At 40.9% G+C, this 14,572-nt stretch overlaps 1 protein-coding gene across 1 annotated transcript in view; it reads right to left on the bottom strand.

Annotated features, from left to right (window-relative positions):
* Positions 1-5,617: 5,617 nt before the first annotated feature.
* The window catches only part of fbxl17 (F-box and leucine-rich repeat protein 17), a 253,101-nt gene continuing 244,146 nt past the window's right edge, over positions 5,618-14,572 (bottom strand). The window contains exon 11 of the mRNA XM_077561895.1: positions 5,618-8,008. Coding sequence (XP_077418021.1) covers positions 7,871-8,008 — 138 coding nt within the window. The 3' untranslated portion in view covers positions 5,618-7,870. The remainder of the gene's footprint in view (positions 8,009-14,572) is intronic.

The following is a 14,572-nucleotide window of genomic DNA, read 5'->3' as shown; positions in this document are numbered from 1 at the left end:
GCAAACTAAATAAGTGTCCCGCCCTCTAGAGGTCGACTGTGGAATTACAACCAATACAAACAAGAGTTAGACCCAAATTAACTGACTCATTAACTGTCATTAACAGAGCAAATCAAACTCATACCCTATCACCACCTTTTGGGAGGTTTGTCTTTTTTATCAAATACAAAAAAAAAAGTTATTTGAATAGAAACAAAACTCTTGAGACTGGACTAGATAACATATGGAGACACAATTTAGTGGTGTTAAAAAAATGACAGCTTTTGTAGGTGGGGCTACAAGACAAAAGAAATTATACAGAAATATGATGATAACAGATTTTTGCACTGCTCACATCCTTGCTCGGATGTATTCTGTTCCCAAAACAAGTTCTCTTTAATGTCATCAAGCAAGAGGGAAGTGATGAAACGGTGCAATTACGGAGCCATTAGGGCTATTCAGGAGAAGGCAGGTGTAAAATTTCTAATCTGTGCACCTGCTGAATCCTCAACGTGCTCTTGCGGGACTTTGCTGTTGGGAGGGAGACCCAAAAATATCGACAAAATACAACTTGCAATTCATCTCTTCAGCATTCATCCAATGAGTCACTTTAGCCTGCAAAATCGTAGCCGCCTCGTAATTCCACGCAAATACGATCGACTGCATGTTTACAGAATTGCTCGGGAGGCGGCATCCCAAGACATTCCTCATTTGATACGGATGCAGTTAGGAATTTGCAAACAATGGCGCGAGGGAATGTGGGAATTCTTGAGTCATCTCCTGTTGGGCCGAAGATTCATTTTCATTTCCCAAACAGTTTGTGCATATAAATATTCATGAAGCGCTTTGAAAAGCGATGGCGGTCAGCAGTGAAAATGGGTTAGTAACCCCCCCCCCCGCAGATATGAAGGAAAAGGGGGGGATATGAGGAAGGGAGGGGGGGGGGGTTCGTTGGATGATGAAATACTCCCTATCCCCGACCTTTCCTTTCTAAAACAAAGATTTGCACAATTAACTACTTTTAAATGTCATCCGCCCGCCACATCTGCATATCGACGGTGAAGCTGGCATGGAAATGAGGCTGTTTGTGAAGAAAAGCGTTTGTCTTCCTGTCCCAAGTCGGGACTTCTCTCCCATTTTGCCAGAATGTAAATGTAAACGCGCAGATCTCCTTCTCTTCGTCAGTTCTTAATTAACCTTTGCTCGTCCGAGCTCCGCCCTAAACGTTGCAATTAACTCCCTTTCGATAGAGAGAAAGAGAAGGACAATGGACGAGCGAGACGGGGAATCGCAGGGACTTTATTATCCTTGTGGACACATTCTAACATTCTCCGCAGAGCTTATTGGGAGGATGTTAAAAATTGAGTGGATTAACAAATCTCATTTATTTTTTATCTTCACGAGGATGGATCGGAACGCCGCTTTGGTCGGAGCCTCGGGTCAGAAAGCAAAGCGGGCCCCGGTCTTGTCACGTTGCAGTTCAATTTCCAGATGCAGCGACTGGGAGGCAAAGTCATTCCCAAACTTCCTCTCCCGAGAAAACCAACCAGCTGATGTAATTCAAACAAAGTCCGCCGGAGCACTCGCCGGGTCCCCCTCGAGGGCCGGAACAGCACACGCTCCCTTAGAGTCATGAATATCTTCTCGGGGTTGGCTCTTGCAGTGTCAGTTACAAAGTCAACCCATTAACATCTTCACGATTCCACGCTGCACTTTGCCCAATGCAGAAACAACAAGAGCCGATATGCGGGAGGCGGAGTACCACAGGGAGCCAAAATACCTCACCGTCCCCGAGGGAGTCGGGGTGAGAACAGTTTATGATGATGGACGGGAAATATTTTCCGCCTTTATATGTTGCAATATCGAGGCTCTCGGAGCGGCTGAGGCGAGACTCGCCCCCACGTAAAAAAAGTGATTGACATAATTTCCAAGAGAGATGAGGGGTGTGTTGGAAGAGGGCAAAGGGTGAAGCGGTTGGGGGGAGGGCTGGAAGCTGCCAAAGGAAAGTTGAGTCAGTGCGGAGTGATGAGGATGAAGGAAGTCTTGACGTATCGGACCCTCCACAGTCGGCCGATGGGACGACTGATGTAACAATGAGGGGCGGGAAGGTTTGGAGAGAAAACAGAGACAAAGATAGGGAAAGGAAGAAACATGAGAACTGCTGATGAGGAAGACTAATGTCCTGAACTAGCTTCTAAACTAGGGAAAAATCGATTCTCATGCCCTACAGCTTCTTACTACAAAGACTGAAAGAAAATCTGGAGTTGGCGACAGTCAAAATGAGAGGTGGTGCGAGAACTTTTCCACATTTTTGAAACGCCAGAAACAAAAATGATTGCCGCATATTGTCTATTCAGCAATGCAATTTTGGAGCTTCTGAATGATTTAAAGGCTGACAAGACCCGGGACAAGATGTGACGAAGGCCATAGAGATCTCCGCATTGACCAACCAGGCCGGGTCTGGAGGAGGACCAACATCTCCGACGACGCCCTTCCTGCAGCGCTTCATCTTATTAAATGGACGACTTTAGTTCACATTGCACCACATTTTGTGTAAATAGCTTGCCACTCCACAGCCTGGTCATCCTGGAAGAGGGATTCCCACAACTGCTGTCCCTTCTAAAGGTTTATTTTCCCTAGATGTTTTTTTTTTTTCCTTGCCATTTTGTGAGGTTAAGATCAGGGGATGTTGTTAACTTTTTGCAACTATTGAGACCTTTGAGATAAATACAATTGACTTGACTTGGAGCCAATCGAGACAGTCCTCCAATAAATAAGACCGCATAGTCGATTTGAAAATGTGCCAAATTACGACCAAGTGTTACGTATTTTAGTTTAGCGAGCTCCATCCATGTCAAATAGCAAAAAAAATACTAACGTGAGACTCAAACCCGGGCCATCTGGTTAGAAAACGAGTGTCTATCTGACTGAGCTATTTGGCCAGTGATTGTTTCAGTGTTGACTACATGTTTTGTAACGTGCTCTACAACCTCAAAGCCTTTTCCGAACCTCAACCATTAGTTTCCCAAGTAAAGACGTAACGTGTACTGTACATCTTCACTGAAACCTCAACTAACCCCAACCATTAGTCTGTGACGGCGAACTGACATACGTCAACACTGAAAAAAGAACACTTCAGGTCATTACTGACCTGTTAGCTCAGTAACATAGACATTCGTCTTCTGACCAGGCGACCCGGGTTTGAGTCATTTAACATGGCTGATACGGGTTGCTTAACTACAATATGTAACACTTGGGTCATATTTTAGTTCATGGTAAAACATTCAATATGGTCGTTATTGTTGGAGGACTTGTTGAGCCAATCGCAAGAAGGAGTCATGCCGTTGTTCAAACTCTGCATTTACTTACATCTGGGTCGTATCAGGGAACTCTGACAATTGCTGGTATGGTGATGGCCTTTCCCAGAGTGTTTGATTGAGATTCATTTTCTGTAACTTATTGTCCATGTCGAAAACCAGCAGTGTCCACTCTCACACCTGTTGCGAGCAGCACAAGGATAAAGTTAAAGGATACACAATTTAGCGCCTGCTATTGGATATTTTTGGGTAAACCAGGTCCTAGCTATGTGTGTACAAAGTAGTTCAGAAAAATCCATAATAAAAAGATTCCGTTTTGCACTACCAGTTAAAAGAGGTACACGAGTCCTTCATCAGCAGAACCCCCGTTGGGAGGGTTCTGTGTAAGTCAAACGTCTTCTAACTATTAGATGGTTATTTGACAGTATCTTTACATAAAAACAGGAGTTGATCTCTGTAAAACAAAAGGTGAGCTCCAACGTCCTTGCAGGTCCAACATGACGCATGGTCCAGTTCCTCCGAGCACACCATTAAAAATGCAGCGAGCCCATGTATATTTACAGAGCTTAATTACCACTCGGGCACGCAATGCCGCCTGGCCATGCAGCGTCTCCTCCGTTTCCTCAAAGCGCCGGACGCCTCCTTCCACCTTGATGAATATTGCACAAGTCCGAGGAGTGCAGAGCATTGATGGAATCCACCTCAATCAGCCAGGGAATCGATGGCATACACTCACATTTGCAGAGGGGCTAATTGGCAGCATTAAAATTCACCAAGCTGCATAATTTACCCAAGAGAGAAATGGGAATGTGGTGCGGGAAGATCAGCTCATTTGTGGCACAGACATTAAAAAGGCCTGTCGCGGTGAAAGGAGGAGGCCTTAAACAGATGAGGAGCCAAAGCCAAAGGCCAGATTATTCATGTCTATGCTTGTCACGCCTAATGAATGTACAAGCCATTGAAAGAGGGTTTTTTTTCTTATTGCAGAAGCGACATTAAACCCTCTTTAACACGGGGGAACATATTTGACCGTGACTGTCAATGACTGCCCATTTTCTTTTACACACCATTGACATTATTGCATTTCCACATGGACCTAATATATATATATATATATATATATATATATACTGTAATTTCAGATCATTGTACATTTTGTTTGCTGTGACGTCAGGTCTAATTTCAGTTCAAACGAAAATTCCAGGAAGAAACTCAATGACATCACAATAGGCTGCAAGCTGCAGTCGGTGAATGATTTATTTATTTTTCTTTCTGAAGGCAACATTCAATGTCCAAGGATGCAGAGTAAACCATGTGAAAGGAGAACATGAGATGGAAAAAATTATATAACTGGATTGGTTTGAGGCTGTAGTGCAACAGTGGCCTAATTTGCATAGTTTATGCGAGGCCTTCATCTGAAGTGAAAACACAACCGTGAAACAGACATTTGAATTTAGTCTCCGCTGTAAAGTGCTTGCAGACCACAGACATATATGAATGGACTAGCAATGCCGCTTACCCCTATTGGGAGAAGTGAAGCCAACAGCGGCCATTTTACGTTGCTACTCAGTAAGCCCACCCAGCTTCAATACATTGATTTCTCCGCAATGTTTTCACATTATTTCCTGCCTCTATGGCAAAAATAACATCGCGTATGACATATGGTTGCACCAATAAGCCTGGGAGAAGCGCTACAAAGATTTGTCTGCATCATTGTTGTCATTGTTTTTCTGGTGTTTCGCAAATTAACATTTTACATTAGCTTAGCTCTTAGCTTAGCATTTGACTTTTTCTCCTGTTCCTCTTCTTGCGCTGTGTCGCATGTTTTCTCCTCCGGAAGTCATCACGATAGGCGATGATTGGTGACTTCAAGGAGTGGATCGACATCATGGAGGGACAGCATTTAGCTATGCTAGCCAGCGTAGTAGTTAGCCCCTCGATAATAGTCCAGCCAGCAGGAAAGCTTGGAGGACTGTTAGAAAAGAAACTATTTTTTTCTACAGGAACTATGTTGAGTCTAATTTGTACATAGAGTGACCTTTGAATGTAATGGGCAACACGTTGGTGTCCTCATTTGCATTTTATCCGCTAACATGTGCATTCTCGCTGAATGCTAATGTTACCGTGTCGCCCATCATGCTCATTATGGTCTAGAAATATAATTGAAGTAACAATGAGTCAAGGGAAGGCTGCCGCCAGGAGCTGTCTCCACTTTCTGAAAAATGAGAGGAAAAACATTCTCCTGCTGTTTTAAATATTCTGCGCCACCTCAATTTCACACACATAAAAGAAAGAGAACAAGGATTGGGGGTGAGGGGGGGTAGCTTGAAGTTGTAGTGTTTTATTCATCTTTATGCAAAGCCAGTCATTTACGCTTGCCTTAACAAATCAAGAATCAAGTATGTCAACATCTAGCGAAGGAGAAAGTGCGGATGGGGTTTACAAAAGAAGAAAAACAGACTCAGGGCGCAACCCTGCGACTGCTACGTCTACAAATCCTGACAAGGGGAAAATCAACTTTTCACTTGTGTGAAATCTTCTTATGATGTACAAAGTGTTGCTGTATTCTACACTGTACTGTACATTATTGTAATCTGGAAAAAAAAAGCAAACCCAAAGCTATTGTTGCTAGCTGGATGACTAGTTGGTGAGCAGACCAACGGCATAGAAAATACGTCGCTTGTCTGCACTTTCAACTCCACACTGCACTTGTTTGATGAAAAGTAATCCACTCTCTACTACCAACTTCATTTCCTCCATCACAAGGAAATCCCTCACTGTATTGCTACATAGCTAATTGTTACAAGTATATGCTCAAAATCGATATAACACTAATAAGTAAATCTCAAGTATATGAATATACCAGGCCATACAATGGGGGGTGACATTTGGTAAAAGAAGGGAACGATAAATATTATTTTAGCAATTTACGGATCGACTGGCATTTAGTTAAGGCATTTATTTCATGGTGTTTTTGGCGTGTACAGTGAAACCTCTGAAATCCAACAAAACAAAGAATGAATAATTAGACCCAAATTTTCAGAACGTCATCATGCAAGATGTCACAACAGAACACCAGGGGGGGGAAATACTAGGCTTGAGCTCAATGGGGTTTCTTTTTTCTTAAGCTTTTATTGTGAAGCCGCCACAGATGGGCACCACTAATGTGTAGGGGTAAATCAAAAATTGGAAAAATAGGAAAATTCTACACACGTTTGTCCGGGTTGCTCAGTTAAATCAAGCGAGTGTACGTACATACTGTAGCATCCATCTTCCGTCAATTGTAAGCATTTAATATTGAATGAGTTTTTGTTTTTACGTTCAGCCGATCACAGAGTACATAGAGACAAACAAGCATCCAGACTCACAAGCACACGAATGGATGATAAAGTCTTTCAAGAACCAAAACATTTTTGAAAACCACACAAGCATGTGCATAAAGGAAACGGATATACTTACAACAACACCATTTCAACTAACGACCAATTAATGATGACCATTTTGTCTTAATTTGACTGAAATCTTATTTCAATATCATCTATTCTAGATCAGATCCTGGTCTCGCATTCACATGCTTTGAAAAAGGCCTGGAGAGTTAATGAAGGTTACGATGGTGACGTACCCTGAAACAGATTGAGTCCATTTCCATTTGTCATTTCCATGAGTCATGCAATGGATTGTGTTTGAATTTCGAGGTTCCACTGTAATCCCAAAATATGAGACTATAATACTTTTATCCTGCTTCCTTTTCAACCCATGTGAACAAAACAAAAGCATTGTTCCCACGTCATGCAGCGAGCGTCGGTCCAATTAGGGATCATTTTCAGTCAGATGCCAATCTCGATCTAATCATGCACTTTTGGAGAAATAATCAATGTGGTTTTCCTGCTATTCAATCGGCCTGGGAGGGAAGGAGGATCGGGCCACAACCCAATCTGGCGTGTGCCGGCACCGGGACAACGTTTATATGTAGCCTCGACAACGATCTAAACACGGGAGAAATCCACAAATCCCTTCACACGAAACTGCACGAGCAAGAAAGTCAAGATAAACATCACGTTTGTCAAAAATCCTCAAACGAGCGCTCGGGTCTCAGCGGCTCCGAGCCGGGAGAAAGATTGTTGTTGTTGTGGCGGTCGTCTTTGCTGCCGCTGCAGTGGGCGTCGCCTCGAAGGAAGCGCACGCGTCGCTAGGCTCGACTTGGCGGGATAATTGTTCTTTTCTAAGCCGCCGTCTTTATCGTTCTTCTTTGCGTCCGCTGCGCCCGATCTTAAATGCGTAAGGTTCGGAACCTCTTTCATCCACTTTGTTGCTTTTTGATTTGAGGAGGATGATACGTAGTCAGTTTCATTCAGTTAATGAATAGATTAATGGAAGAGTCCAGAGTGTGTGTGTGTGTGTGTGTCCACATGCATGTTTGAACAGTAAATGAAAATCAAATAGGACTGAGCTGAAAATATGGTGCACGTGTGTCAATGTTTGGGATAAAAATAGTTTTTTGTTCAACGTGTGTGTGTGTGTGTGTGTGTGTGTGTGTGTGTGTGATTACGTATGTGTGTATAATCCAGCCACAGCTACAAGGCGTTGGAAGCACTTGGGCTCCAGCCCATCTGATAAGCTCTCTCCAGGGTTCTCTTGCAGTCCTGCATTACGGTGCTGAATACAATGTGAGGGTACTGGACCACCAGCCTCTCCACTGTCTCCTCGTTCACCTGCAAATACAAAAACGGCGGCTCCAGTTAAACAATGAGCAGCGATAAGAAAGGACATTCAGATTCAGCATTTTGCTAGCGATGGAAGTTCATTTTTGGCTTCTTCGGTTGCAATTGTTGTGAACTTGAGATTAACATTTCCACGATGCCATGTTACCATATTGAAAGCAGCACATGTGTAAAAACAAACAAACAAACAAACAAACAAAGGCCAGGTTGTTTTCCATTTCTGCAGTTGCAGCACCCACTTTAATTTGAATTAGGCATGTTCTGACCCACGCTAACACGTTTGACTCAAATTACAATGTATGCTTGCATTAGCAAGCAAATGCCGCCTGTCTGTTCAGTCCAATTAGTGATTGTAGGTCATTTATGTAAATTGAGGCTAATGTTACCTGTACCATTTAAACTAAGTGGATAATTATGACCTCAGCTAATTAGCATTGCATAGACGAGACATTTACATGCTGGTGTGAGCATTGCTCACTTGGACAAGCCTTGACATCACTGCTGCAGTTACCACACCCATAAATTTGTCATAACAGCAAATATTTTCCAAAATCTCAATCCCAAAAATATTTATTTTCACCCGGTTCAATTGAACACAGCATTGTGAAGTACCATGAAGAGACCATGATACTTTGCGCTGATGAGCCAATAGGAGCACATGATGATAAAATGACTTGCCAAGCCTATTTCTTTGCCACTGCTGTTTTTATGTAAAAAAACACAATATTGTGCCTTTTTTGCAACATGAGATTTTTCTTTTCTTTTCTTTATACAGTATCATGCACTTTTTTAAATAACAACAACCTCCCCACAATATCGTGATAATTATTGTATCGCGAGGTTCAATCATGATTATATTGTAACGTGACTTGGGGGGTGGGGGCGGGGTGTCAGGGGATTAATTTTTTTTAATCGTAATTAATTGCATGGCTTCAATAGTTAACTCACGATTAATCACAAAATTTATATCTGTTCTAAATGCACAATTAAATGTAAAAACAAAATACCGAGTTTGCATACTCTTGTTGTCATAAAAGTGGGAAAAAATGTTAAACTAATAGAAATATGACTGCATCTTTTAGTCATTGATACAGTCATTTCATAATCATTAATAAAATTTAAATACAATTTAAGAGATGTACTGTACTGTAAAAAATGAGTGTGATATAGATTTTTTTGTTGAGGTCATTTTTATGCCACTAGATGGCATAATTGCATTTGTTAGACGTTGGTGACAGCTCAGTGCATTTTTCTTTTCATATTAAGAGCTACCTAATCTTTAACTAATGGCAGCCCGCCATTCATTCCTATGGGGGAATTTCGACCTCTGGTCGCCCGCCATTCATTTCAATGGGGGATTTCGACCCCTGGAATAACTTCATATTCCTGGAATTCTTCATATTTTTAAAATTGTAAAATACAACTTGACCACAGTCTCCACAAATATATTCATTAATATTAAATTTATTACTGCTAAATTTTGATGTGGATGTGCCTGCTGCATTGCGTAAGGGGCAGTCATTAATCGTGTGTTAAAAAAATTGTAGCGTTAAAGGAATTTTTAATTAACTCAAAATTAACACACATTTGTTTGTGTATCATTACTTTCCTGTCATGTGCATACAATTAAAAAAAAATGCATTACTGTCTACAGCAGGCCTAATGAAGTGGGCTAGATGGTATATACATTTTCATGACTGTCGTTAGTAAAGACATTTCTAAGAAGATCTGGGTCCCAGTCACACACTGTGCAGAAAATAGTTTCCTACTATGGTTCTAATGAAGCCTTTCACGCTCTGACCAACTACAAATCAGCACATTCGCTGCGTGCCAGTCCGAAAATCAGCAAGAGGAAGGACCACTGCGAGAAGCTGACAAAGAGCAGAGGCACTGTAACCCCGGAGACCTCGAGGGGTTAGCCCGTAACCCACCCAGAACCAACCCCTGCCTACCCGCGAGCGTGACACTTTCCAGGGGAAATGATGAATAAACACTCACGCACGCACATGTTGAGCACACAGTCGTTCGTTGTTACCAAAGCATCACGCAAAGTATTGAACACTTTCATAATATCCCAAAAGCTGAAAGCGGAATAAGTAATAACCTTTGAAAACCAGAATATTGCCAAAATAAATTTAAAAGGCCACGTAAATAAACGCAAAAACCCGAAGAAGACTCCACTCTTTTTCTAGCCCGAATTGTAAGTGTTGTTTAGACCAGATGTTTGATAATAAAGGTGGCTATTTAAAGCTATTAATTCTGCATTGTGATATCAAGCACTTTTCATTCCAGGATTCCTATTGATTTTAAGTAATATTACACCATCATCGGCAAGGCCGCATGTCTCCTTTTCACTGACGGTCCAACTTTTTTTTTATCAAAAGCAGAACCTTTATTGATTTTCAAGACACAAGATGTCATTTATCATGAGTTGAATGTGTGGGAAAACCTAAAAAAAAAAAAAAAAGACAACTTAAGCACACTTCAACAATGAATAATTAAAGCTTTTCCTTCCAGCTTTTGGACACGGGTTTGGGTGTCTTGAATTTTCACTGAGCTTGTCATTGATGTGGAGCCACTTGGATCCCATTAATCAAATACAGCAACTGTCTTTATTATGCCGCAGTAATGGAGAGATGGAAAAGGAAACAAGTGAGGCGAAAGGCTGAATTTTAACACCAGCCAAAGCGGTTTCGTTTATTATGACAATTGGCTGAGCCTCATTAGCAGCTCACATGACAACACCCTGATTGCCTTCATAACATATTATACTATAGTCCTGAAAAAGCCTCCCCGGATTGTTAATCAGGGCTTAATTACAATTAAAACACATTTGAAGAATAGACATGTCAAACTGATGGGAGGCCATAACATTTATTAATGTTCATTGCAAACAAGACTCCCACTAAACGTCTCCCAATCAAAACTCAGAATCGTTTCACTAATTGCTGGTTACAGAAATGTTAAATGTTGATGGAAACCAGGAAATGTTGAGAGCGTTATCGTGCTAAAAACAGAAAACAAAAGCCTGAAAATGTAATTATGTCACACACTAGAAAGTTTTAGAAAGGTTTTACATCTTCCTACTCTTTTTCAAATAAGTACAATCTAATTTTATTGAGCATTTTATTTATTTATTTTTATTTTATCTAATTTATTCATTCATACATTTAATTTCCTATATTTGTCACTAAATCAAAACGGCATGTTCCATTGTCGACTTTCTTTTGTGTCCATTTTGCATTGCAACTCTTTTTTTTTAAATCTCTATTTACCTACACATAATAATAAATGACCAATAATCTATAAAAGATAAAACAATAGCCTAATAAGCCCAATAAGAATTGATAAGAAAATAAATACCTCAAGCTTTTTGACACATTAAATGGCGGAATATTACTAAATGTTGCATGGGTAGGCAGAATAAGATCTTTTTTTTTCCCTTTTCTTTGTTTCTGGAGAATAAGATCTGATGTTTGCTGATTTGCAGTCTAAAGCTAAAATTGCTGCGATGTGAATGAAGGCTGTAAAAAAAAAAAAAATAATAAAATTAAAAAAATACGAAAAATACTGTTTGGTAAGCGTGCCAAAGGCTGGTGTCATATTGAATGGACCTGCTTTGAAAAAAATGATGATTCATCTGATTTTGTTACTGGGCAAAAGTGCTCAGTGATATTTTGTTGCTTGGCAACTTTAAGCCGAAAACCAAAGTAATCGGGGTCTCTGGTGCATGTCTCTGACAGGGTTTTTTTTCTTCTTCTTTTTTTTTCTGATCCCATATTGCAGTCGTTCAAAAGCTGCTGCCAAGTCTGAAGGAAAGACACATGATACAGCAGATCCCTACTCAGGCATCTGGGAGCATAGCCACAGCTATCTGGAGCCAGGCCTATACTTATGATATTTTCCCCCATTTTAACTTCAAAAGATGCAGCACGTAGATCTGAGTGTGGCGTAATGCGTGCTGATGGGTAACGTGATGTTGTCACAAGACGGCAAGAGAGGGATGGAACAAAAAGACTTGTCAAGGTCTGCTATGTGAAAAGCGCACCTCCATCTTCTTTCAAGGTGACGGACGCCTCCTTTCTGATATGACCTCGACCCATGCGCAATCTCTTGCCTTTTGCAATCTCGTAGCTCTTTTAAGACTCCTCGTGATGTAGATGCACTCGGTCGCCGCGTCAAATCTACATTTAGCACAAACGGCGGGTGTTGCCTGCTGCAGTAAGACTTGTCGTAAAGCTGACTAATGTAGCGGCGGTTTTTACATTCTCAGGGAAAAAGAAGAACAGATAAATGGGTAATTGGATACGCAAATACAAAGTTGCATATCATATTAGCCAGCCTCCCACAGTGCGCCAAACAATGCTGGGAAACAATGAGGGTTTAGGAAATAGGAGAATTAGGAATGATTCTTTCAAAAAAAAAAGAAAAAAAAAAGAGAGCAATGATGATGACATGTCAAATCGGTAAAATTACCGAATGAACAATACTGAGCTCTCCAGGAAAAAAAAAAGGCATGATTCTTTCACTGAGGAGGTAAAAAGTGGAATTGAACGGTAGTCACGAAGACAACTTTTCAAAGACATACTTTCTAATGCTACACAAGGATGTGGTAAACCACACAACATGTATCTACACAGAAACATTTCAAGCACAAATTTGAACTGTTCTAAACGGTTATTGTATTATGAGAACAAAAATACGACCATGTAGTGGAAACAGCTGTGCAGTTGCTATTGATATTGATGTACTTCAACTCTTATTATTGCAAAATTGCCTTTTTTGGGTAGAATCGTGTTAGTGGATCACATTTTCCCCTGCAGCAATAGAGAAAACGGCCTTTTTGCATACTGTAAGCACTCGGGGCCACATTGTTCCATATGAGAATTACCAATTTCTGTGGCAGGTTAAAGGGTCAACCACAAGCTTAGACCACATGCAGGGATCACAGTTTGGATGCTACCTCAGTGTCATGGCCGCTGCTTTTACGGAATTCATTATGTTTTCAATTAGGCACCTCATTGGAGCAGATCTTTCATTGTGCTGAGAATAGCCTTGAAGATAATGGCAAGTTCACATAAAACAGGCGATAATAAAGTATGTTTGTGTTCTTTCAAGGCAAGTTTAATGCAAAGATGACACTGTTTTTATCCAATTTATGTGTAACAGTCCACAAAAAGGCCTCTCCATTTTACTCACCATTCACACAGTAGCATGCCTAAAAGATGAACTGATACCTTACGGTCACACTTTCATTTAGACATTAGTTGGGTTTCCATCCACCCATTTTTATCCAAATTTTCAAGAAATGCAAAAATAAAACTGAATTGGAAACGCAAAAAATTCAAAAAAAGGCCCAAAATTCACCCAAAAAGTTTTGACCCTTAGAAGAGTTGGATTTTGAAGCGTATCGAAAAAAGGAAAATGCAAATTTTGCCGATGGAAACAGCTTTTGCGAATAACCGCTGACAAGACCGGATACACGTCGCACGTTTTCACCGGATATTACGTCACACGTACGTTTGTTGTCCCAAAGCAATGTCGGGATGACAAAGTAAGGTATGTTTGGGGGGGGACGACAAAACAGAAATCCTTTTGGAATTAATTAAAGAAGCGAATATTAATGCTATTTTAGCAAAGAAACGCTACGGTTGATCAAGAATTACAAAGGAAAACACATATACGACGTCATCGCACGGCGCAGTCGCTTCCTGGTCTTCTTCTTCTTCTTCTTTTAAATTATTGGTGGATCACACTGTGTGGTGTATATCGCCACCAAGAGCGGCGGACTCTCCTCTCAATATTCGCAAAAGAAGAACAGATGGAAACGGGCATAAGTTTGCATGTCCGTTTTGCGCATTTTCAGTAAATTCGCTTAATTTAAAACAATTTGATGTGAATCTGACTACTGCTCCATCTTGTTGCCAATGTTCTTCTAATTGACAGCAGGCTCAGACTGCACTATTGCACAAAGTGAGGTAGAGCCGATTTGAAATGAAGTTCTGTTGCACGACTGGTGATGTCAACCTGACATCCAATAAGCAAAGTGTCAGTCCCAGCAGCTAATGCCAAAGTAATACTGATCTTATTTCATCATCCATCATACTTTTATTTGTTTCACTTGGTCTTCCTGAGCAACCTGGCAGCTATTGCAAGCCCCGGGCAAATAAAGAGAGACAAACACCCCCTTGGCCTCCGCCTAGCTCAATGCAGAGAGTGCATTAGTCAACCCGTAAATACATTTGGGGGTAAATGTTTAAAAAGGCTGTTTAGGGAGCAGATTGTGCGTCAGGTCTTTCTTGCCTGTCTGGCTTTAAACGGGGCAGATTTATAGCTTTCTTTTAAACGCTCAGAGGAAAAAAAAACTCAGTTGAAGATTTTCCAAATCAGTGACTGAACAAAAGAAAAGATAGTTCTTTGTTTTAGATAAGGGAAGAGAGTATGGAAGGAAAAACATTTAAAGATAGACAAAAATCAACAAGTTAAAGCAGATTTTAGACGTTTTGGTGTGGAGGCTGTTTGGTAAAGCCTAAATTCCACCAATTTGGTTTTGTC

This window comes from Vanacampus margaritifer, chromosome 3 (genome assembly GCF_051991255.1).
Source record: "Vanacampus margaritifer isolate UIUO_Vmar chromosome 3, RoL_Vmar_1.0, whole genome shotgun sequence".
In the NCBI taxonomy this organism is placed as follows: domain Eukaryota; kingdom Metazoa; phylum Chordata; class Actinopteri; order Syngnathiformes; family Syngnathidae; genus Vanacampus; species Vanacampus margaritifer.
This window is presented reverse-complemented; position numbering and strand designations above follow the sequence as displayed.